Source organism: Panthera uncia, chromosome A2 (genome assembly GCF_023721935.1).
Source record: "Panthera uncia isolate 11264 chromosome A2, Puncia_PCG_1.0, whole genome shotgun sequence".
Classification (NCBI taxonomy): Eukaryota; Metazoa; Chordata; class Mammalia; order Carnivora; family Felidae; genus Panthera; species Panthera uncia.
Window position 1 is genome coordinate 7,142,944 of NC_064816.1, and position 22,065 is coordinate 7,165,008.

A 22,065-nucleotide genomic window follows, 5' to 3' on the forward strand; every position below is an offset into this window, starting at 1 on the left:
GACAGCAGTGGCTAACAGAGACATTTCACTGCTGATTTCAATATTACCTGCTCCCCCCCCCCCCGCCGGCCTTACAACTATAATGCAAATTTAGTATGCAAGCTGTTATCAAAAGCAGATCTCAACACACGAGTATGGAGTATGGAATTATCTGGAAAAGGGGAGATGCCACGCACAAGTCTTGAGAAATCAAATGAGAAAGAAAAATATTACACAACCTTTCACAATGTGGTTACACATCTCCCGTCTCAAGGACGACGTGTTGAGTAGAAACGCTTTGGCCAACACCAGATTAACAACAATATCAAATGTTTATTAAGTACTTGTTTGCAGGTATCTTTGCTAAGAGTCTGACATGAAGGACCTCATTAGCTATTTACATTAGTCCCCTGCAGTGGTAAGCATGACCACCCCCAGGTCATAGTTGAGGAATAAGGCCCAGAGAGGGAAAGCCATTCACCTGAAGTCACACAGGGGAGGAAAGGGTAGGTCTGGCACTCATCTACGTGGCATGTCCTCCCTGTCCCCCCCCCCCCCCCCCCCCTCCAATTCACCTATTTAGCAAGTAGTTATTGAGGGCCCTCTGTGTTCCAGGTACTGGCCTGCTGCTTGCTGGTGATTCCGAGGTGAACAAAGCTTAAAGAGTTCAGCCAGGTTTTTTTCTGCAGAAACTTTGCTCCGGCTGCAATCCCCAGGGGTGCAAACACCTGCTGCCCAAGGTGTTTGCAGAAGGGCCCAAGGACCACAGCCTCCAGCAGAGAAAATAGGAGTTTATTACCAGCTAGCGGAAATGGTGGGTCCTAAGGGTAGGAGCTGGCGGGGGAGGCGGGGAGGTAAAAAAATCGGATTCGAAGGCCTGAGTAGGTCCTTGCTGGTCCTGGGTCCCTCAGGGGTCTGCCCCAGGCTCATAACCACGGAAAGTGCTATAGTCTGAAGGTGTGCATCCCCTCAAAAAAAATTTTTTTTTTAATTTTTTTTTTCAACGTTTTTTATTTATTTTTGGGACAGAGAGAGACAGAGCATGAACGGGGGAGGGGCAGAGAGAGAGGGAGACACAGAATCTGAAGCAGGCTCCAGGCTCCGAGCCGTCAGCCCAGAGCCTGACGCGGGGCTCGAACTCACGGACCGCGAGATCGTGACCTGGCTGAAGTCGGACGCTTAACCGACTGCGCCACCCAGGCGCCCTAAAAAAATTTTTTTTAAAGTAGGCTTCACGCCTGGTGCAGAGCCCAACGCAGGGCTTGAATTCACAACCCCGAGATCAAGACCTGAGCTGAGATCAAGAGTCGGATGCTTAAGCAGCTGAGCCGCCCAAGCGCCCATCAGAATCCTTACATTGAAATCCTAATGCTCAGTGTGATGGTATTAGGAGGTGGGCCTTTGGCAGCTGCTAGATCATGAGGGTGGAACCTTCAGAAGCGTCTTTGCAAAAGAGACTCCAGAGAGCTCCCTAGCCCTCTCCCACCCTGTGAGGACACAGCCAGCAGGTGTGGGCTACGAACCAAGAGGGCCTTCACCAGAATGTGACCATGCTGGTGTCTTGATCTTGGATGTCTCAGCCTCCAGAGCTGTCAGAAATACATTTGCTGGTGAGCGCCCCCACCAGAGGTGTTGGTAAAGCAACCCGAGTGGACTAAGACATAAGGAAAGTCCGTTCACAGAGGTGGGGTCTCCAGACAGAATAAGGCACAGGGAATGGTGAGGCCGACCTCTCCCCCTTGGGATCCTCTCGGGGCGGGGAGCCCCTCTCCTGGGTGTCTGCTCCAATGCCCTGAGAGCTGGTGGTAGAGGCTTCAGCACACATTGAACACTGAGGCGGCCTGGCCTTGGTATTTCTCCTGGACCGTCTTGAGAATGGGGATGAGGTTCTGGAAAGTGGGGCGGAATGAGGCCTCTGCCTCCCAGCAGTTCTTCATGAGGAGGTAGATCTGGGGAGGAAAGTACTGGAAATGTGGCGGCTGCTCTTTCTGCAGCCGGCTGACGGGGAGGTGAATGGGGGGAGAGAGGGCTCACCTCGCAAGGGCATTTCTCTGGCCGCGGCAGCCTCTCCCCTCGTTCCAGCAGCTCCGTGAGCCTCAGCACCGTCATCTGCCCTTGGGTGAGGCCTATGAGCTCGATGAATTTCTACCCCCAAACAAGACAAGGTCTATTCAGGAGGTGTGTCTGCCTAGACAGAGGCTTCTAGCCCCACCTCTGCTGCTTCTTGGGGCAGAACTTTACACTTATGACTTCATCTCCCTGGGCCTTGGTTTAGCCACCTGTAAAAGGGGGCAGTAACATCTACCGCTGGGGTTACTGTAGAAGTTAGGTAACTAACATTCATAGAGGAAGTCTGAAACAGGTGTTTGCTACTAAGTCTCTCTACAAACTGTTTTTATCTATCCAGAATCTTTTTTTTTTTTTTTAAAGACTTTTAAGTAATCTCTAAATCCAACGTGTGGCTTGAACCCCATGGGATTAGGGATTAAACCCTTGCTAAAGTGGAGGGGCTGGGAATCCAATGCATGCCTTTCTAACTCCTCTGGAATGGGGTGGGGCTGAGGGCCTGTCTCTCACCGAAGGGGGGCTCTGGCTGGAGTCACAGTAGGTCAGCAGCTCATACATGGTGACCCCGAAGGACCAGACGTCGGATGCATAGTAGAACTTACACTCCTTCAGGCACTCTGGAGCATACCTGGGGGGATGGGGCACTCAGGCCTTGGGCCAAACCAGGTTAGAGTCTTACCTGGGGCTTGGGAGCTCTCTGGTCCCAGTTAGGGCCCCACCGGGGTGGGGGGGCAATTTCACTGGGATCAGACCCTGTCATCTGAGACCCCAGCATCTATCTCCTTCCCCCTGTCGGCCCCAGGTGACCCTGACACCCCACTTCAGCTGGTCCTGTCTGGTCACCAGAATACGGGGCTGTCCCCATCTTCGCGCACGCGGTAGTACTCATGGCCTTCAGGCACAGCCTTGGCTAGGCCAAAGTCCCCGATTTTGACCAGCCTGTCGTTGTCCAGCAGCACGTTGCGGGCAGCCAGGTCTCGGTGGACGTAGTGCTGTGCATGAAGGTAGGCCATGCCCTGGGGGGAGGGGGAGCCGAGATCAGTGGGGCGGGGTAGAGCCTGAGGAGTCTTGACCAGGATCAGGAGGGGAGGGGGCGATCAGGTCAGGATGGCGGGGAGCAGGTGCAGGAGCAGGCAGGATGGCAAGCGGAGCCCAGCAAAAGGGAGGAGAGGTGATGGCAGGGGTGGGACAATCGGGAGGGACTGGGCTGCCGGGCGTGCCCAAGTGGGCACAGAGATTCCAGGCGAATGGAAACTGGGGACGTGGGGAGCCGGCCCAGGCCTGGGGACTGGTGAGCCAACTGTATGGGACCCTCAGGCCAGGCCAAAGAGGAGGGGCCACTGGCCCACCTCACAGATCTGCTGGGCGAAGAGTAGCAGTTGGGCCAGTCCGACGTTGTGCCGGGGAAGGTAGTCCCGGAGGCTGCCCAGAGGCACGTACTCCATAACGAGCTGCACCGACTTCTCTCCTGATGCAGAAGGCGGAGCGGGGCGGGGATGGAGCCCGGGGCCGGGGGCCGCCCATCCCGAGCCCCGCAGCGCCCCCGCCCCACCCCAGGCGAGGCCCTGACTCGCCACTCTAGGCCCGGTCCTTAGGTGGGACAACTCAGCCTAAACCTCATCCCCACATCCCCGGGTGACGGAAGCGAAGGTCCCTCCCGTCCGTCCTGGCCGCAGCTGCGGGCCAAGGTGGGAAGCAGGCAGCCCCGGCGCAACCACCCCACCCGAGGGCGTCCTCCAGTCAGAAGCTGTAATTGGCCAGGCCCTGCTGGCCCCGCCCACCGAGCCCCGCCCACCTTGGTCCTCACAGCATCCCTTGTATTTGACGATGTGCTTGTGGTAGAGCGTGCGCAGGATGTCGATCTCCCGCCGCCAGCCAGTGCGGAGCTGGGGGCCCCCGCCCGCCTTGAGGGCCTTCACAGCCACCATCTCGCCGGTGCCGTCGTTAGTCGGGTCGTAGCAATACAGACTGACCTTGCCGAAATGACCCTGGCCCCAGAGCACGCAGGAGGGTCGGCCCCACCCCGGCTTCCCAGGACCCACTCCAGTCGGGTCTGTTTGGAAAATCCTGGGCCCCACCTACTCCGTGTTAGGGGGTCTCCTTGGGGCCTAGGCCTCCTTTTCAAATCCTCAGGGCCTCCTTTGAGGCTGAGGGTCTCATAGGCCAGGCCCTACTCATATTAACTTCTGACCCAAACCCTTTTTACTCCACCAGGAGGGCTTTTGACAGTCCGGGCCCTGCCCCAGCCCCCTCACCTCGCCCAGATCCCGGATCTTTTTCAAATAACGCTTGTGGAAAACGGTGGGGTCTGACGCAGGCGAGTCGGGGTTCACAGCCAAGATGTCAGCAAGATCTGGAAGAGTCACAGTGGGTGTCACTGGACCCCTAACTCTTCCAACTACTTGGAGGCACAGAAAGCAGGTGTCTGCTCCCCCAGCATCTGATCTCAAATATAAGGAAACTTTTTTGCAACAGCTGCAAAATTCCACTTCTTGTCCAAAATACAGAACTGACTGCATCAAAACTGACGCCTGGAAGTTCTTAGATTGGGTAAAGGGTATTACATCAAGAGAGAAAGCAAAAGCAAGAGAGTTGCTGCAAGGGCCTAATTTGTCCAAAGAGGTTGTGGCTCTCCCTACATAAGACTTTAAGGGGAGCACAGGCATCCGTACAGCCTTAAGTGCATTCGAAACGGGCACGCATGCTGAGTCCCTGTGCAGAAACCTCAGGTGCACCATGCAGGCATAAGCAGGGGTCCCAGCAAGGGGGTGGGGCTCACTCTGGGGCTGCAGCTGAGTGAGGTCACGCAGGATGGTGCGGAAGGAGGGCCGCTGAGCTGGTTCATAGGTCAGGCACTGGCTGGTGAGCGTGGCCAGCTCCGGGCATGAGGGCTGAGGAAGCTGGTGCTGCTTCTGGTAGAAGCACTCTTTCTGCCAGGAAGGGGACCCACAGGAGTCAGTGCCCACCCCTCACCCCCACTCCTGGTCCCCTTCTCCAAACGAACAGTCAAGCTCTCAAAGCAAGCTAGGTCCTTGTTCTTGTCACTCCCATTTTACAGACGCGGCAGCTGAGGCTTGGCAAATGGAAGCAGACTTGATCACCACTGCAGGGCCAGGACTTGATCCCGAGTCCAGCTGAGCGTGCTGTGCTCGAACACCTCACACTTGGCCCTTCCTGCCCTGGCTTCCACCCACCTCTGCGCCTAGCCCCTCCTCCGTCTGCCTCCAGGAAGCTCCTGCAGCAATCTGAACGCACCAGACCCTCGGGGCCTTCGTACATGCTGGGACCTCGGCCTAGGCTGCGCTTCCTAGCCTGGTCACTGCAGTATTTCTGCACTTAGATTAAACCTCCTCTGGGAAGCCTTGCCTGACCCCTCAACTGGTTCCGGGGAGTCCACTGGTACTCCCTCACTCCCACAGCCTGTGCTGCTCTCATCACGGCCCCGGGTGCTCTGTTTAAAACCGAAACACGTCACTTATTTGCTGTACGTCACGACTTTATGACGTAGGGACTGGTTAACCCCAAGTGACGGATAACCTGATGGAGCCCCGGAGATACGAGGCCACACAGCCAGAGGGGAGGCAGCTCTGGACCCCGAACATGCCCTCTGGACATCTTGGAAGTGCCAATCCCCTTTATAGGACGGACCCAGACAAGCCCTGGACATACCTCGGAAGGGCCGCGGCCCTGCAGAGGGGCCTCCCCGTCGAAGCAGATCTCCAGGAGGGTGACACCAAAGCCCCATTTGTCAGCTGCAGTGGTTAGGGTGCTGGCCCCACCTGACAGGCACTCGGGGGCTGTCCAGGGGATCCTCTCTACCCGCTCTGGAGCCAGGGTCAGAAGTCACCAAGGGTGAAAAGAGCGGGGGGAAGCCTGTCCCTGAACCCAGCCCTGCCCGGGTCCTCACCCTCCCTGGAAAGGGCACCCAGGCCCACACCGGGATCGCTCAGCTTGATAAAGGGGCTGGTGCCCTCCGCCAGTCCCAGCCGTGCCAGCAGGATGTTCCGGCCACACACATTACCATGAACCAGGCTCTTGTCTTCCTGTGGTAGGGTGGAAAGGGGGCATGGCCAAGGGGGGGGCGCTGTAGATGCTGCCCCCAGTCCCATCCATGTGGTCTCCACAGGGACGGCCCACGTGAAAGAAATAACCGAGGTCAAATACACCACAAAACCCATAAAACGATCATGGTCATCATGGGGATCCAAATACGTGGTCATTGGGACCGGGTTGCACTAGGCACCTAGTAGGTCCTTCCAGTTTTCCCAGAGCTGGGGCCAAACTTCCGGTCAGGTCCAACTGCTCTCCTCTAACCAAGCCCGGGGAGCTCTTTCCCCAGGGCCTCTAGGCTGGCTATTCCTTCTTCCCAGAATGCACTTACCCAGATACCCTCGGGACTCCCTTCCTCACCGCCAGGTCACCTTAGTGAGGCCTTCCCCCACCCATCTATTTAAACCTTTGCTTCTTCCCCAGACCCTGCTTTTCCCCCCGTAGTTCTTACGACTTCCTAAAACACTACGCAATGTAGTTAATTATTATTTGTTTGTTCCTCCCAACTAAGTGCCCAGCTCCCTAACGACAGAGACTTTTGTTTTGTTCTCCATTGTGTCCTCAGGGACGAGGACAGAGCCTGGCACACAGAGGTGCTCTGGAAACTGGGGTGACTAGGCCAGGAGGAGCAGGGATGAATGGCAAGAGTGACAGAGGCCACTGAGGCCAAGCCCCACGGGATCTCAGACACTATAGAGAGGTGAGGTGTTCTCTTGGGGGAGATGGGAGCCACAGGGGTGTGTGAGCAGGACACGTTCATGGAAAGATCCCCCAGGGCCAGTGTGTGGATTAAATAACGTGTTGAGGCCTCCACACCCAATGCTGAGGCCACCCTGGCGCTCCCATCGACCCAGGCCCCACCCACGAGCACGCACCAGGTAGCTGAGAGCGCTGGCCAGCTGCTGGGCCACTGCCACCTTCCAGGCCACAGGCACGTGGCCCCTCTCCCGCCGCAGCCACACATCCAGGGGTCCGTGCTCCACGTACTCTGTCACCATGATGTCTGCAAAGGCCCAGCAGGGGCTGCCCACCTGCCTCCACCCTCCAGGGCACAGGTGGTAGGACACGGGGGCTGGGACTGTGGGTGGGGAAGGTGTCGGGACAGAGGCCCGGAGGGCAACTTGGGAGTGACGCTGGGGTGAGGGGAAATGCGGGATGGAGGGTAGGCAATGTGGGTGCAGGGTGAGGCAGAGGTGAACGCTGGCATCTGAGTCCAGGGTGGGGCCGGGGAAAGCTGACACGTAAAGTGACAACGTGAGGATGTCACTGGGGAACTGGGGGTGGGTACAGGCGAGTGGGGTGTGGAGGTTAAGACAGGGGCATCATAAGGGCTGACAGGATCCCACCAGATTGGGGCACTCACGGGGTGCAGACCCGCGTTGGAGGGAAAGCCAGAGAAATGGACAGGTGGGGGTGAGAATGTGGGGGCTACTGGCTGGGGTCACCCTGGACGTGGAGTTTCGAGGTACACACAGGGTAGGGGTAGAGGTAGGGGCGGAGGCAAGAGATCTGGGAGGACTGGGGAGCCCAACGGTGCCGGTGTCTGCGTGGGGTCACAATGCCAGTGGGGTCAGAGAGTCGAGAGATGCCGGGGACTAGGGGTGTCAGGTGGTGGGTGGGCTAGGGATCCAGCCAGGAGTCAGGGTGTAGGTCAAGGGTTAGGGTACAGCCAGGTACTGGAGTAGAGGGAAAAGTCAAGGTATAGTCAGGGATGAGGATGCAAAGTGAGTGTTGGGATACAGTCAGGGGGTGGGGTACAGGTTGAAGGTCGAGTAGCCACAGTTTGAGGTGTGTAGTTGGAGATCATGGTATAAGTCAAGGTGGAGCGTGGAGTCAGGGGTGAAGACACAGGTCAAGGGTCAGGGTACGACCCAGGGAGTGGGTATAAGTGGGGACCGCAAAGCGGGGGGCGGTGGGGGACCCACTCACTCTCAGAGCCGTGCACGCAGACGCCGTGCACAAAGGCCAGGTGCACGTGGGAGACCTGGCTCATGAGGCTGGCTGTCTCGTAGAAGGCCTATGGACGTGGGGCAGGTCAGGTGGCCACAGACCCTGACCGTCCCCCCCATCCTGCCACCTGGCCCCTGGCGGTGCTCACTCACCAGGGCGATGTCGTGGTGACTGGGATCCAGCACCTTGAGTACCACTCGTAGCTCCTGTCCACGGTCCCCACTGGGCGTGGGGGGGTCCCCACCATCTGCCGTGCCCTCCTTGGGGCCTCTTTCCCCCACCCGTAAGATGCCCTCATACACATTGGTCCTCGTGCCTTGGCCCAAGTGAGACAGCTGGAGGGACAGAGCACAGAACGTCTCCATGACAACAGCTCGAGGCCGCCCTCCCCAGTGCCCCGGAGCCCCGACTGCACGGACCCGAGTAATGTCATCCTGGCAGACGCGGTGGAAGCTGAGCTGGCTGAGGTTGAGTGGCCCAGGGCTGGCCCGAGACCCACGCATGATGATGAGGTTGGAGAGCTCTGGGGGTTGAAGTGACATCACCGTGGGCTGGCAAGGGGGGAGACGTCCCCCCCACGGCTCCCCGTACCATACCTCCGGGCCGTGGCAGGCAGCAGCGGCGCAGGGAGAAACAGTCGTCCCCCGCCCGCAGCGAGCAGCCCTGCAGGGCGGTGCGCAGCTCCCGCACGCTCGGGAAGGAGCGGTCCCAGCCCTCCAGCTCGAAGCTCCCGGCCCGCAGCTCAATGGGGAATTTACGGAGGTGCAGCTGCTGCCCGCCAGGTGCCTGGGGCAGGTGGCAGGGGTGGGGGCGGTGAGCAGGGGTCCAGGCAGGGAGCGCGCCCAGCCCCGGCCTGGGACCCCCGCCCCAGGCCCACCTGGTCTCGCTGGGCCACCGTGAGGATGAGACGGTTGAGGTGGCTGGTGCTCCAGTGGATGAGGTAGAGGCCATCTTCGGGCCGCAGCTTGGCCAGCACGAATGGCTCCCTGTAGAAGACAAGGGGGCGTGTCGGGGAACCCCGGGGTACGGCTGGACCCGCGCCTGGCCACAAGGACACACGAAACCTCCCTGGCAAACGAGCCTGACAAATGTCAGACTCGGGCACTTACGTGCAGACGCTGAGTCTGAACACAGACGCATACCAATTAGACACGGTCTTGCACACGAACACTCCCGGGGCGACAGAGGTACCACAAGAGGCATACGCTCGTGTGTGACAACGGCTGGACAGTGTCACCAACATGGTAACACACACACAGACAGTCAACTGCATTCAGACACTGGATGGGCACACACCCTGCCAGCCACCTTGACACGCAGCACGTAGTCTGTCGCACGTTCATAGGACAACAGTCACAGACGCAGCCGCTTACCCGTTATGACGTGGTGGCACGGGGCATCGATATCCCAGACCCAGAGGTGACAACGTCGTGAGCACAGATAGGCAGTACGTGGGCTGCAGCCACAGAGGCCCAGACACCTACGCGTGCGGGGGCTCACGTGCTACTACAGACTGAATGTCCGTGTGTCCCTGGAATTCCTGTGCTGAAACCTAACCCCCAAGGTGACGCTGTGAGGAAGTGGGGCCTCTGGGAGGTGATCAGGTCACGAGGGTGGCAAGCCCACGAATAAGATCAGTGCCCTTATAGAAGGACCTCAGAGAGCTCGCCTGCCCCTTCCACGTGAGGACCCAGCCAGAGGGCTGTCTATGACCCAGGAGGCGGGGCTCTCAACTGAACACCGGACCTGCCTGCACCTTGAACTTGGACTTCCGGCTTCTGGAACTATGAGAACCAAACATCCGTTGCCTCTACGTCACTCAGCCAATGCTACTGTCCTAGCCGCCCAAACAGACCAGGACACACGCCGATGCGGCCCCCGGACCCCAGGACGGGTGGCCGTGCACATCGGCTGGGACATGGCACAGCCACGGCCCTCAGGAGGTGGGATGGCCGCTTCACCCTCCTCTGGGGTAGAGACCAGGCTCCGAGCCGTCGGACCTCTTAGACACCTCGATGGCCCGTCCCGGGGCCGCAGATGGCGCAGGACCGCCCAGGCACAGGTATGAGGCACAGACGAACCGCGAGTCACAAACCCTGACCCAGGAGCATGCAGGATGGCCACACGCGTGTCTGAGGACCACTTAAGTACTGACACTTGACGTCCTTGGCCCCATATGTCCGAACAGAATTGCACAGACAGTGACCTACAATTACCAGGACACACACACACACCTGTGGGGATGTAAACACGCATGTATGTGAAGGGCCACTAGCGTTTGTCCAACCTACAGCTCCACAAAGATCACCCGTCCCGTCACGTAAAAACAGGCAATGACGATTTTATATGCAATCATAAAACACAGCCGCACACCCAAAGAGCCGTTAAACGTGTGGTGACAGTCCCAGACCCAGGTACTGTCATGACACGTGCCCACGCCGCGGCAGGCACCCTCTCTCCCCCTGTAACCCGAGGCGTGCACACGTGCATCCACTCCCACACATGCACCCACACAGGCGAACACGTGTGCACCCACGGGCATGCACACACGTGTACACACATGGACGCCATAGGCACAGATGCATGTGCACGTGTGTGCTTACACACGGCCACACTCACAGCTGCGCTCACACGCGTAGGTATGTACTAAGACAGGAAGGCTTGCTCGCACGTGTATACTCTCACACGGAGGTGAGCACACACACACACACTAATGTGAACGCACGCGAAGACCTCGATACAAACACCTCGTTCAAGCCTCACCGTCCCTGGAGCTTGCGGCCCGGCTGGCAGCCCCACGTCGCCCCATGTCACCCAGCCGCCCTCCCAGCACTCACAGCAAGGGCCCGTGGATGCCATCCCGGATGCTCATCACCAGCCGCGGAGGGGCCACCTCCCGGCACAGGTAGTGGCTCGAGTCGGCCGTCAGGCGGAAATAGCCGTCCACCAGCGACACCAAGGACAGGGCCACAGCCCGGGAAGGCAGGGTGAGCTCCTGCTGGCCGGGGTGGGGGTGGGGGAACGTCAGGCAGCCATCGCAGACCAGACGCGCCCCCCGCGCCCCGCTTCAGGCCCGCAGCCCCAGGGCCCCACCAGGCACTTGTCCTGACAGTGGATGCTGACGTGGCGCTCTTTCAGCACCACGTGGGTGATGTCCTGGAAGTCACAGAAGTAGGCCCACGGCGCTTCCTGAGGCCTGTCCACTGGCTGGTTGCCCACCTCCTGGGCCTTGCTTTTCTTCCCTGATGGGCCAGCACGGGGGTTCCTGCTGCAACCATCGCCACTGGGACCCTGGAAACCCAGCAGGGCCGTGCCAGCTTAGTCCCCCGCACAGTTTTCCCGGGGACAGGCTCCTCAGGCATCCCCCTAAGTCCCCGTGTCACAGATGGGACGGAGACCTTCCCCCAAGAGACACACACGCCAGAAGACAGAACCTCAGGGAGGAAGAGAGGGGGAGCTGAGCCCTCTCGCCCCAGGTACCAGACGAGGGTCCCTCAGAGATGCAGACCTCAGAAAGTAGGTCCCTAGGGGGGAGACAGAGGCTGCTCCCAAAAATCCACCCCAGGGGACACACACCCCAGCGCCATGTGGGGAAAGGGCTCACGGCAGCCACCCTTGGAGGCCAAGGCTGAGCAGGAAGCCCAGCCCCAGCCACCTGGGCCCCCGGATGGAAGAGGCACTCTGCTCACCTCTGCCTGGACTGGCCGCCACCGGATGCCACCCGTGCCTGTCACCAGCACCTCATGAGTAGGGGGTCCGGGGGCCAATTCAGGCCCAGGCTCCGGGGGGGACTGGCCCCCGTCCTGGACGTAGCAGGGGTCCCCCACGGCCCGGGCCTGCTCCTCCAGCCGGCACACGAGCACGCGCTCCGTGCCGAAGCGGGGTGCCAGCTGCTCCAGCGTGGCCAGGTACTTGACCATGATGACCGGCTGGGAGACGTGGCCCGGCTGGAAGGCCCGCACAAACCTGCGGAAGAGTCTCCGTAGGCGCAGCCGTGTTAACGCGTTGTGCCGCCGCAGCTGCAGCCGGAAGGAGCGCGGGATGCAGTCCTTGAAGCTGGGGGGGCAACCAGGAAGGGCTGGTCAGGAGCCCGGTTGCAGGCCGAGCTGCGTCACGCTGGGTGAGCGGCCTAACCTCTCCGAACCTCAGCTGCCTCGTCTAGAAAACAGGCCGGCCGTCGTGCAGGGGGAAAGAGAGCAACGCGATAAAGGGCCAGCACAGGGAGGCCAGCCGGTGTCAGAATTCTGGAGCAGACGATGGGGCTAAAATCCCAGCTCTTGGACAACCTCCTAAAGCGCTCGGTCTTCTCGTATATAGGGTGGGATCAAACAGGGCCCACTTCCAGGCCTGAGGCCTGAGGGCTGCTGACTGGCACATGGTAAGACCTATGTGAACGTCAGGTGTTACTACTGGAGAAGTCACGATTAGTTTTTATCACTGATATGATGATTATCGACAAAAGGCACAGCTCTGGGAGGCCCCTCTGCTCCTCACAAACCCTTATCCTCTCCCCTCTTCTCCCACCGCCTGTCCGGCATCTGACCTCCAGTACAGCTCACTTAGCTAACAGATTTCTGAGCCTCAGTCTCCATGTCCCAAGCCCTCTCTCCCACCCCTAGATCAGAGCGATCCAAAAGCTTGAGGTTTTAGCTGCCTCTCGCCCCCACTTCCAAGCTTCCCAGGGCTCCTTGGAGCCCTTGGGAGAAAGGTCCCCTGACTACAGCCTGGTGGACTCAGGCCCCCATATTCCAAGTTCAGATCTCCAAGAAGAAGGCTGCTGCCGCCTACTGCCTCTGGGCCTTGGCGTACGCTTTTCCCTCTGCTTAGAATGTTTGGCCAACACAGTCCACATCTGGACAAAGCTGACTCAAACTTCAGGTCTTAGCAGAAATGTCACTTCTCCCAGGGAGCATTCTCTGATGTCGAGGCTAGAGGGGGTACTCCCTCCGGGCTCCCAAGCACCTTGGACTTTGTTGTCCCAGCCTGGGTCTTCCAGAGTGATAACATGACAGAAACGGAAAGACATGTGCTTTAAGAACTGTTGGTCTTGTGGGATCCGTTTCGCTCGCTGCCCCCTCCAGGCAGTGTACCCGGATTACCCAGGCCCTCACAACAATGGAGGTGCGGACAGCTCACTCCCAGCTCCCCATGCTCCTCTGTCCTTCCTCCCCTTGAACTCTAAGGAACTCTCCGAGTTTACTCTGCTCCACCTACACATCCTCCAACATATCTGCCAGGCCTCGGGGTCTCCCCACTGGCTGTTCTCTCTGTTCGGGACGCCCTCCTCCCGGATACGCACCACGCTCCCTCCTTCACTTCCTTCAAACCTTGGAATCTGAATGCTACCTTCTCCTTCTTCCTCCCTTCCTGCTTAATTTTTTCCCCTCTGCGTGTAGCATCACCTGAAACCCTGGACCTTTCGCTTTTGCCGTTCTGTGTGCTGCCTGGCTCCTTGACCAGACGTGAGCTCCGAGAGGACAGTGATGTTTGTCTGACTCGTTCACTGTTGTGGCCTCGGCACTCGGCACCCGGCACCAGCGCCAGCATACGGCAGGCACTGAACAAGCGTTTGCCGAATGAAGACGTTGCAGGATGCAAGGTCTACCGTGACTCCCAGATACCTGTCCCCGCCCCATTCCCGGACACCTGATCTTCTTGGCCACCTTCTCCAGGGGGATACCATGGCAAAGGGCGAGGTGGCAGAGGTGCAGAAAGGCCATGCCCAGGCTCTCGTTCTTAAAATGGTGGATCTCCTCCTCGCTCGACAGCTCCCACAGTGGTGCCACATCATTCACAAACTCGTGCTTGCCCTGGGTGGGTGGGGGGAGCGGGCAGAAAGGGAGGCATGAAAACCTGTTCCCTCTCTGGCTTCTGTCCACTTTCGGGATGGGAGGGAACCCCCATTTTCTGGAAAGGCCAAATACGCAGCAGACATGCCTCCTCTGCCCCACCCTCGGCCTGTGGCAGACATCACTAATTGATCACAGCACTCTCTCCCACGCAATCCTGTCTCAGAACCCTTTGGTTCAGACAGCCAAAGGATCCCAGACGGCAAGGGCTGAAACCTATTCGCTTTAGTGAACTGGGGAGGGAAGTGGGGCTCCTCAGCTACCCCTGAGTCCCTCACAAACAGCCCCACGTCCCCAGCAGCCCTGCACACACCTGCTCAAAGAGGTACTCAAAGGAGGCTGGGTCCAGGAGTTGCACGCCCTGCTCTGCCTGTTCCGAGGAAGACTTGGCCCTGGTGGGCCCACAGCGGTACACGGCCGGCTCCTGAGGATTCATGCTGTGCCAGTTCCGGAAATAAAACCTGCAAGAGGGGAGGGAGGGGGAACAGCTGGGGCCTTAGCGTGGACTCAGATCAGCTCCAGGAAGGTGGGGAGCGGGGGAACGAGGGGGGCAGAACAAAAGGGGGCAAGACTTCCGAGGGGCCTTCACCCACCTCATGCGGAAGTACAATGTCAGGTTCGTGTCTCTGGAGACCTCCAAGATGTGGTTTGGGGGCAGCCACACCTGGGCCTGGGCATCAAAGAGGGCGAAGAGATTGAGGCAGGATGGAGTGATGCCTGGAACAGGGAAGAAACAAGATGAGGAGTCCGCAGCTGCTGCCATCTGCCTTGTGGACCCCCTCATAGGCCCGGCCCTCCCCTCCCCTCCCTCCCCTCCCTCCCCTCTGCTCCTCCTGCACATCGAGCGCAATGCAACATGTTGACCATGCTGCGGCTTCACAGACAAGATTTCCTATCCTGGTTTCTGGACAACGGGATGTTGGCGGAAGGGAGACGCAGATTCCCAGGCCAGGAAATAAACTGTCTCGCATCTTCCCTGTCACAGGGGTGGTGGAGACCCCTTGTGCCGAAGCTACAAGATAGAAGTGAATCATTCAATCTGCATTAGATTTTAGGTAAACCTTTGCTGCCCTTGACCCAGGAAAATTTGGGAGGCTGCCATTCCTAGAGCGAGAACCTATCCTAGACTGACCCACCCAACTCTACAAACTGCTGGCACTCTGCCTGGTCTCGCTCTGAACTCCAGCCCCGGGGGAAGAGCCACCTGCCTCCTGGCTGTCTCCCCCTGGATGCGAGAGCCCTCTTAGATGTGCCTTGTTTCAAAGAGATCTTGTCTCAGGTCCCCAGACCCGCCTCTTGTCTGCCCAGTTCTTTAAACTAGGACTTGGTCCTTGTCCTCAACTCCCCCCCAGCACCCCACATCAGACGGGTCACAAGGCCTGTTCTGTCCGCATCTTCCAATCTCCCCGGGTTCCTTCCGATCCAAACCCCAGCCCTAGTCCAGCCTCCAGACTTGCTGTTGTTTCCCACACCGGCCACCCAAGGCATCCTTTTACAAACGTCACTTAATATTTTCATCTAAGATAGTCCATCCGGAATCATTTATAATCACCAAAGTACAGAGACAAGATAAAGACCTAAAACTTGACTGCTACAATGGAAGCCTCTGCCTACATTCTCTTCCTTTCTCCTCCTGTAAAGAGGTACCCATACTCCTGAAACAGAGTTTATCATTTCCATATCCTCTATGACCTAGTCTCAAGTGTTATAAGCTCTAAATCTAATATTACACTATAGGTGTCCTTCTATAATTTGTTTTTTTTTCAATTTTTAATGTTTATTTATTTTTTGAGAGAGAGCGAGCGAGCGAGCGAGTGAGCAGCCAGGGAAGGGCTGAGAAAGGGAGAGAGAATCCTAAGAAGGCTCCGCGCTGTCAGTGCAGGGCTTGAACCCACAAACTGTGAGATCCTGACCTGAGACGAAACCAAGAGTTGGAGGCTTAACCATCTAAACCAACCAGGCGCCCCTACAATTTTCTTTTCCTTTTTAAAATTTTTATTTATTTAAATAATTGTTTTAGGGGCGCCTGGGTGGCTCAGTCGGTTAAGCGGCCGACTTCGGCTCAGGTCATGATCTCGCGGTCCGTGAGTTCGAGCCCCGCGTCGGGCTCTGGGCTGACGGCTCAGAGCCTGGAGCCTGTTTCAGATTCTGTGTCTCCCTCTCTCTCTGACCCTCCCCCGTTCATGCTCTGTCTCTCTCTGTCTCAAAAATAAATAAACGTTAAAAAAAGTTTAAAAAAAATTGTTTTAACCTTTATTCATTTTTTGAGAGAGAGAGAGAGAGAGAGAGAGAGAGAGAGACAGAGCACGAGCAGAGGATGGGTAGAGAGAGACAGAGACACAGAATCAGAGACACAGAATTCGAAGCAGGCTCTAGGCTCTGAGCTGACAGCTTACGTGGGGGTTAAACCCACAAACCGTGAGATCATGACCTGAGCCAAAGTCGGACGCTTAGCCAACTGAGCTACCCAGGCATCCTGCCCTTTTAACGTTTATTTATTTTTGAAGGAGGGAGAGACAGAGCATGAGCGGGGAGGGGCAGAGAGAGAGGGAGACACAGAATCCGAAGCAGGCTCCAGGCTCTGAGCTGTCAGCCCAGAGCTCGACACGGGGCTCCAACTCACGAACCACGAGATCATGACCTGAGCCAAATTTGGACACGTAACCAACTGAGCCACCCAGGCTCCCCTCTTATTTTTTTGTTTAATGTTTATTTATTTCTGAGAGAGAGGGGAGAGAGAGGATCCAAAGTGGGATCTGCGCTGACAGCCGCAAACCCAATGCGGGGCTTGAACTCAGAAGGGCGAGATCACGACCTGAGCCAAAGTCAGATGCTTAATCGACTAAACCCCCAGGTGCCCCTGCTTTTTCAAGTTACAATAGGTTTTAAAACCTCACACATGAAGGGTGCCTGGCTGGCTCAGTTGGTAGAGCGTGTGACTCTTGATCTCGGGGTCATGAGTTTGTAGCCCGGTGTTAGGTGTAGAGATTAAAAAATAAATAAAAATTAAAATAAAAAATGGGGCATCTGGGTGGCTCAGTCGGTTGAGCATCCGACTTCAGCTCAGGTCATGATCTCGCAGTCCATGAGTTCGAGCCCCGCATCGGGCTCTGGGCCGACCGCTCAGAGCCTAGAGCCTGCTTCAGATTCTGTGTCTCCTTCTCTTTCTGTCCCTCCCCCATTCACATTTTTTCTCCCTCTCCCTCTCTCTCAAACATAAATAAACATCAAAAATCTCTTAAATAAATTAAAAAAAAAAACTTCCCACATGACATGTGTAACTTTGGTGAAATTCCTTTTTCCTGACTATAGAACATTTCAGCATTCAACCTGACTGCAATTTATGCATTCTCCTACAGAGGGACTCTGAGACAGCCTCCCATCCTTCACTAAAATAAATGAAGCAGCTCCAAACATTCTGGAACGCGTCTCCTAAAACATATGAGCGGAGCGACCGTAAAGTACCCATCTAGGAGTGGAACTGTGTGGGATGATGCAAATCGCTCTTCAAGGTCGCTGTGTCCAAGTGTACTGCCTCCCGCAGAAGGAGAATGCCTCCCTGAGAGACAGCTTCCTAAAGAACCAATCTGTTTTGCTCTCTGGCTTGAACTTTCCACGGCTCCCCATTGCCCCATGAGAAAGCCCAACCCCCTCAGCACAGAATAACCATGACCTGGACCCTGACAAATAAGGTTCCGCTTTCAATTCCTACTTCCCTTACCAAATTCTTAGAACTCACAATGTAGTCCCTCTTAAGGTCTTTTGCTTCCTCCAAAGATCAGGCTGTCTGGGCCCTTTACAAATCCTGTTCCTTCTGCCAGGCATGCGTCACATCACCCGGCACTCCTATCTGAGCTCTTGAAGAATCGGCCACCAATGGGAAAGTGCAACGTGTGATAGATATCCACCATTAGGCCCCCATCAGACTGTGGGTAAGGAGGTTTGAGAGAATTTCCTGGAAGACGGGGCCAATAAGCAAAGTCCCACTGGACAGACCTTCTCCTTCTCTGGAAGAAGAAATTACACTTTTGGGGGCACCTGGGTGACTCAGTTGGTTGAGCGTCTCTCTCTTTTTTTAATTTTTTTAAAAAATGTTTTTATTTTATTTTCGAGGGAGAGACAGAGCGCGAGTGGGGGAGGCGCAGAGAGAGAGAGGGAGACACAGAATCCAAAGCAGGCTCCAGGCTCCAAGCTGTCGGCACAGAGCCTGATGCGGGGCTCGAACCCACGGACTGTGAGATCATGGCCTGAGCTGAGGTGGAACGCTTAACCGACGGAGCCACCCAGGAGCCCTTAAGCGACTGACTCTTGACTAGGTTCAGGTCATGTTCCCAGGGTTGTGGGATCAAGCCCCACATTGGATCAAGCTCAGCATGGAGCCTGCTCGGGATTCTCTCTCTTTCTCTCTCTCCCCCTCTGCCCCTCTTCGCTGCTCATGCACGTTCTCTCTCTCTCTCTCTCTCTCTCTCTCTCTCTCTCTCGATCTCAAAATAAATAAATAAATAAAACTTTCCCAAAAGATTACATTTGGTACTTCTACTGTAGGCTCTCAGCCATTCCATAGTTCCTTACGGCTCTCGGGAGAAAAGCGTAAACTACGAACTCCTCCCTCTGGCATTTAAGGCACCGTAAGATCTAGCCCTGGCTGACCTCTCCCCCATATCCCCCGGCTGGAGGTCACCGCCACCCTGGTCTCCCCGCACCCACCCTCCCCCACCAGTCTATTCCGCACAGAGCAGCCAGAGAGCACCTAGGATACCTGAGTCCAGTCACGTCCCTCCTTTGTTCACGGTCCTCCATAGCAACCACCTCACTTGGGGTAAAGTCCCAAGTCCTCCCTGAGGCCCACCAAGCCCTGCCCGACCTGCCCCCATCACCTCCCTGCCCTCGCTTAGTCCTGCCTCCCCTCCACTCACTCTGCTACAGGCATGTCAGCCTCCTTGCTGTCTCTGGCAAATTCCCACCTCAGGGCTTTTGCCCATGCGGTTCCCTCTGTCGTGTACCATCTCCCCCTAGACATCCCTGTGGCTCCCTCCCTCTCTCCTGATTTTTTTTTTTAATTTTTTTTAAACGTTTTATTTATTTTTGAGACAGGGAGAGACAGGGCATGAACAGGGGAGGGTCAGAGAGAGGGAGACACAGAATCCGAAACAGGCTCCAGGCTCTGAGCTGTCAACACAGAGCCCGACGCGGGGCTCGAACTCACGGACCGCGAGATCATGACCTGAGCCGAAGTTGGCCGCTTAACCGACTGAGCCACCCAGGCGCCCCTGATTTTTTTTCTTAAGTAATCTCTACACCCAACCTGGGGCTTGAACTCACAACCCTGAGGTCAAGAGTCACATGCTCTACCAACTGAGCCAGCCAAGTGGCCTTTCCTGAATTTTTTATTTTTCTCCATCAGCCATCTCTGCTGTTTCCTATTCATTGTGTTCCTTGCTGGTTTTCCTATTGGAATATCAGCTCTCCAAAGGCGGTGATTTGGGGCTGGCACACTACAGTTCCTCACTCGATGTCTGCTGAATATTCGAATGGGCAGAAGGATGGATGGATGGATGGGCCCAGCTGCTGCTCTCAGCACCCTCACCCCCCACCCCCACCACATGGCCGATGCCCCAGACTCACCGACTTTGTGTGCGATGTGGATGCAGACCTCCTCTGCGGTCAGTGTGGCCTCGCTGAAGGTGACCCAGGGGTCCCCGCCATCAGGGCCAGCCCAGTGCAGAAGGACCTTTAGGCCTCCCCTGGAGACCATGGGCTGAGCCTCATCCCCATCAGGCCTGCTGTCCCTGGTGGTGGCACCCCAACGGCACAGAGGCATGCTCTTGACAGCTGGCTTGGCTGGGAAGAGACAGGCCATCAGCCCCCAGACCTTGACCTGACGTCCCCTCAACCTTCCACTCATCCAGGCTGAGGCCTGAGGGGAAGATTCTGGAACCCCCTCTCTGTATGACCTCAGATACCCAATTCCCCTCCCTGAGCCTGTTTCTACATCTGTTTGATGGAGTTAGAGAACATGCCCGCACCCATTAGATCTGTCATGAACAATAATGAACCCCTTTATTGGACAGGTTTGCACCAATATAAAAACCTGTTTTGAACCCACCTTCCCAAAATCAACAGGCAGGCAGGTGTGGTGAAACAGACCAGGGGGGCAAATCTTGGATCTCTCCGTGTCAAATCAGACAAGGCACTTAGCCACACTGGGCCTCAGTTTCCCCATTGGAAAATGGAGATGTTGGGAGCATTGCCATGAAAAGATGGTTGTAACATCACAGCTCAGCCCTTAATGCAGGCATGAAAAAATAACAAATATGACAAAAACAAGAATAAAACCATTATTATTGCTTCCATCGTCCTTCTCTTACAGGCCAAGATTCCTGCCTCCCACATCTACCCCGGTGAGTAACCCCAGGTACTGCCGACTCCCCTGAGCCTAGGACAGGTTGTGTTTCATTTTCTCCCTTCAATCCAGCTGTGGGGTTTTTTCTAGAGCCAGGCCCGGGCCTCAGGCCTCCAAGTCCTCCAGTTTTAAGATAAACAGTGATCCGGAGAAGAGAATGTCGTCATAGCACAATGTCAGATTCCTCAGCAATCAGCCCCTCTCTGAGCCTGTTTCCTCATCTGGAAAATGGGCATATAACAGCCTCTCCTCCCTCAAAGCGTTGTTGGCAGGATTCAATGAGATGAGGCAGGGAGGGCGCTCAGCACAGGGCCTGGCAGGCTGTAAGTACTTAATAAATATTCGCTATTATTATGTGTTAACATTTGAGAAAATATGGTGGGGACGTCCATTTCCTCCTTCCTCATTCCCACCGGGTCCAGAGCCAGCTTTGCAAATGGGGTGGGAGGTCTCCACCCAGGAAGTCCGCCCCCCCCCCCCCCCCCCCCCCCCCCCAAACAAACACCCAAACCTCGAAACTTCGCTGGCAGGGGTAGGAACCACGAGGTGCACCCACCATTGACCAGTCACAAGGCAGCGGGTGTTGCTATCCTCACCGTCCCCCCCCCCGCCCGCCCACCGGCCAAGCGCAGCCACTCCCCCCTCTCCTCCCCTCCCCGCAACCCCCTCTCCCCCTCCGCCCGCTCCCCGCCTCCAGCCGCGCCTCCCGCCGGCCGCTTCCCTCTAGAAGACCTCCCGGCGGCACCTGGCTCACCCTTTCCCGGACTCTGGCTAGGACCCGGGACCCCGCCCCACAGCCAAGGGCAGCAGCCGCCAAATTGCCGCCGAGACACCGCCTCCTATTGGCCACCTGAAATGGGCATAGTCATTGGCCGCCGCTGTGACCCGTCGCAGGTAACCATTGGTCCTTTCGTTGCAATGGCGGAGTTCCTATTGGTCCTCAGCTTCACTTTCCCCCACCCCCAACCGCGATTGGCTGGGGCGGCTCCTGGATGCGCTTCAGCGTCAGCGACTGGCTGTTGGGGAAAGTGGGCGGAGATGCGGAAGGGGTGGCTCGCTGGGGTGGCTGCAGAGTGTGGCCGGCCAGTGACGCCTAAGCAATTGCCCACGCGGACGGTGGGCCAAAGTTAGGCTTTGGGACTTGGTGTAAACCCCATGTCCTTATCTTGGCGATCAAGGCTGCAGCCCAGCCAACCGCCATTCAGTCTTTCTTCGTCCTGTTATGTGACTCCATTCCATTCTGCCTGTCTTCCCTTGTCCCTGCCTGGCCAGCTCCACCTAGCTGGATGAAGACCTCCTCCACCCCACCCCACCCCACCCCCACCGCAAGGAGGCATTTTTGACCTACCTGCTCAAATCCTTTTCCTGATCACCTACACCTCTGAATCTGTCAAAGTAGCAGCTTGGATGTCCCACCAAGTTTTTTGGGTTTTGTTTTTTTGAGTGAGAGAGAGAGGGAGCACGTGCGCGAGAGGGGGAGGGAAAGAGAGAGAGAGAGAGAGAGAATCTTTTTTTTTTTTTTTTAATTTATTTATTTTGAGAGAGAGAGAGAGAGAGCAGGGGCGGGGCAGAAGTGGAGGCCGGGAGACAATCCCAAGCAGGCTCTTAACTGCCCGCGTGCGGAGCCGGACTGGGGCTAGAACCTATGATCTGTGAGATCATGACCTGAGCCAAAGTCAAGAGTCCTACGCTTAACCTACTGAGACCCCTGGCACACCAAGGGAGAGAGAGAGACTCTTAAGCAGGCTCCACACTCAGCGCGGGGCT

At 56.9% G+C, this 22,065-nt stretch overlaps 1 protein-coding gene across 4 annotated transcripts; it reads right to left on the bottom strand.

Moving 5' to 3' along the window:
- Window positions 1–1,188: 1,188 nt before the first annotated feature.
- Window positions 1,189–21,131, bottom strand: TYK2 (tyrosine kinase 2). Of its 4 annotated transcripts, XM_049642374.1 has the most exons (25): window positions 21,053–21,130; window positions 20,002–20,180; window positions 19,521–19,736; window positions 14,489–14,612; window positions 14,209–14,356; window positions 13,693–13,856; window positions 11,736–12,102; window positions 11,140–11,337; window positions 10,884–11,044; window positions 8,924–9,032; window positions 8,643–8,832; window positions 8,466–8,569; window positions 8,199–8,381; window positions 8,026–8,113; window positions 6,972–7,099; window positions 5,954–6,089; window positions 5,716–5,870; window positions 4,826–4,976; window positions 4,302–4,399; window positions 3,842–4,034; window positions 3,396–3,514; window positions 2,890–3,062; window positions 2,557–2,674; window positions 2,014–2,124; window positions 1,189–1,928 (listed from the first exon to the last, which is right to left on the bottom strand). In XM_049642374.1, the coding sequence occupies exons 3-25, from the start codon at window positions 19,714–19,716 to the stop codon at window positions 1,794–1,796; spliced, it is 3,549 nt and encodes a 1,182-aa protein (XP_049498331.1). In that variant the 5' UTR covers window positions 19,717–19,736; window positions 20,002–20,180; window positions 21,053–21,130; the 3' UTR covers window positions 1,189–1,793. The 4 variants fall into 4 exon arrangements, with proteins under 4 accessions (XP_049498331.1, XP_049498332.1, XP_049498333.1 ...); XM_049642375.1 differs by lacking the exon at window positions 20,002–20,180 and having other exon boundaries at window positions 21,053–21,131; XM_049642376.1 differs by lacking the exon at window positions 21,053–21,130 and having other exon boundaries at window positions 10,884–11,041; window positions 20,002–20,858.
- Window positions 21,132–22,065: the final 934 nt, after the last annotated feature.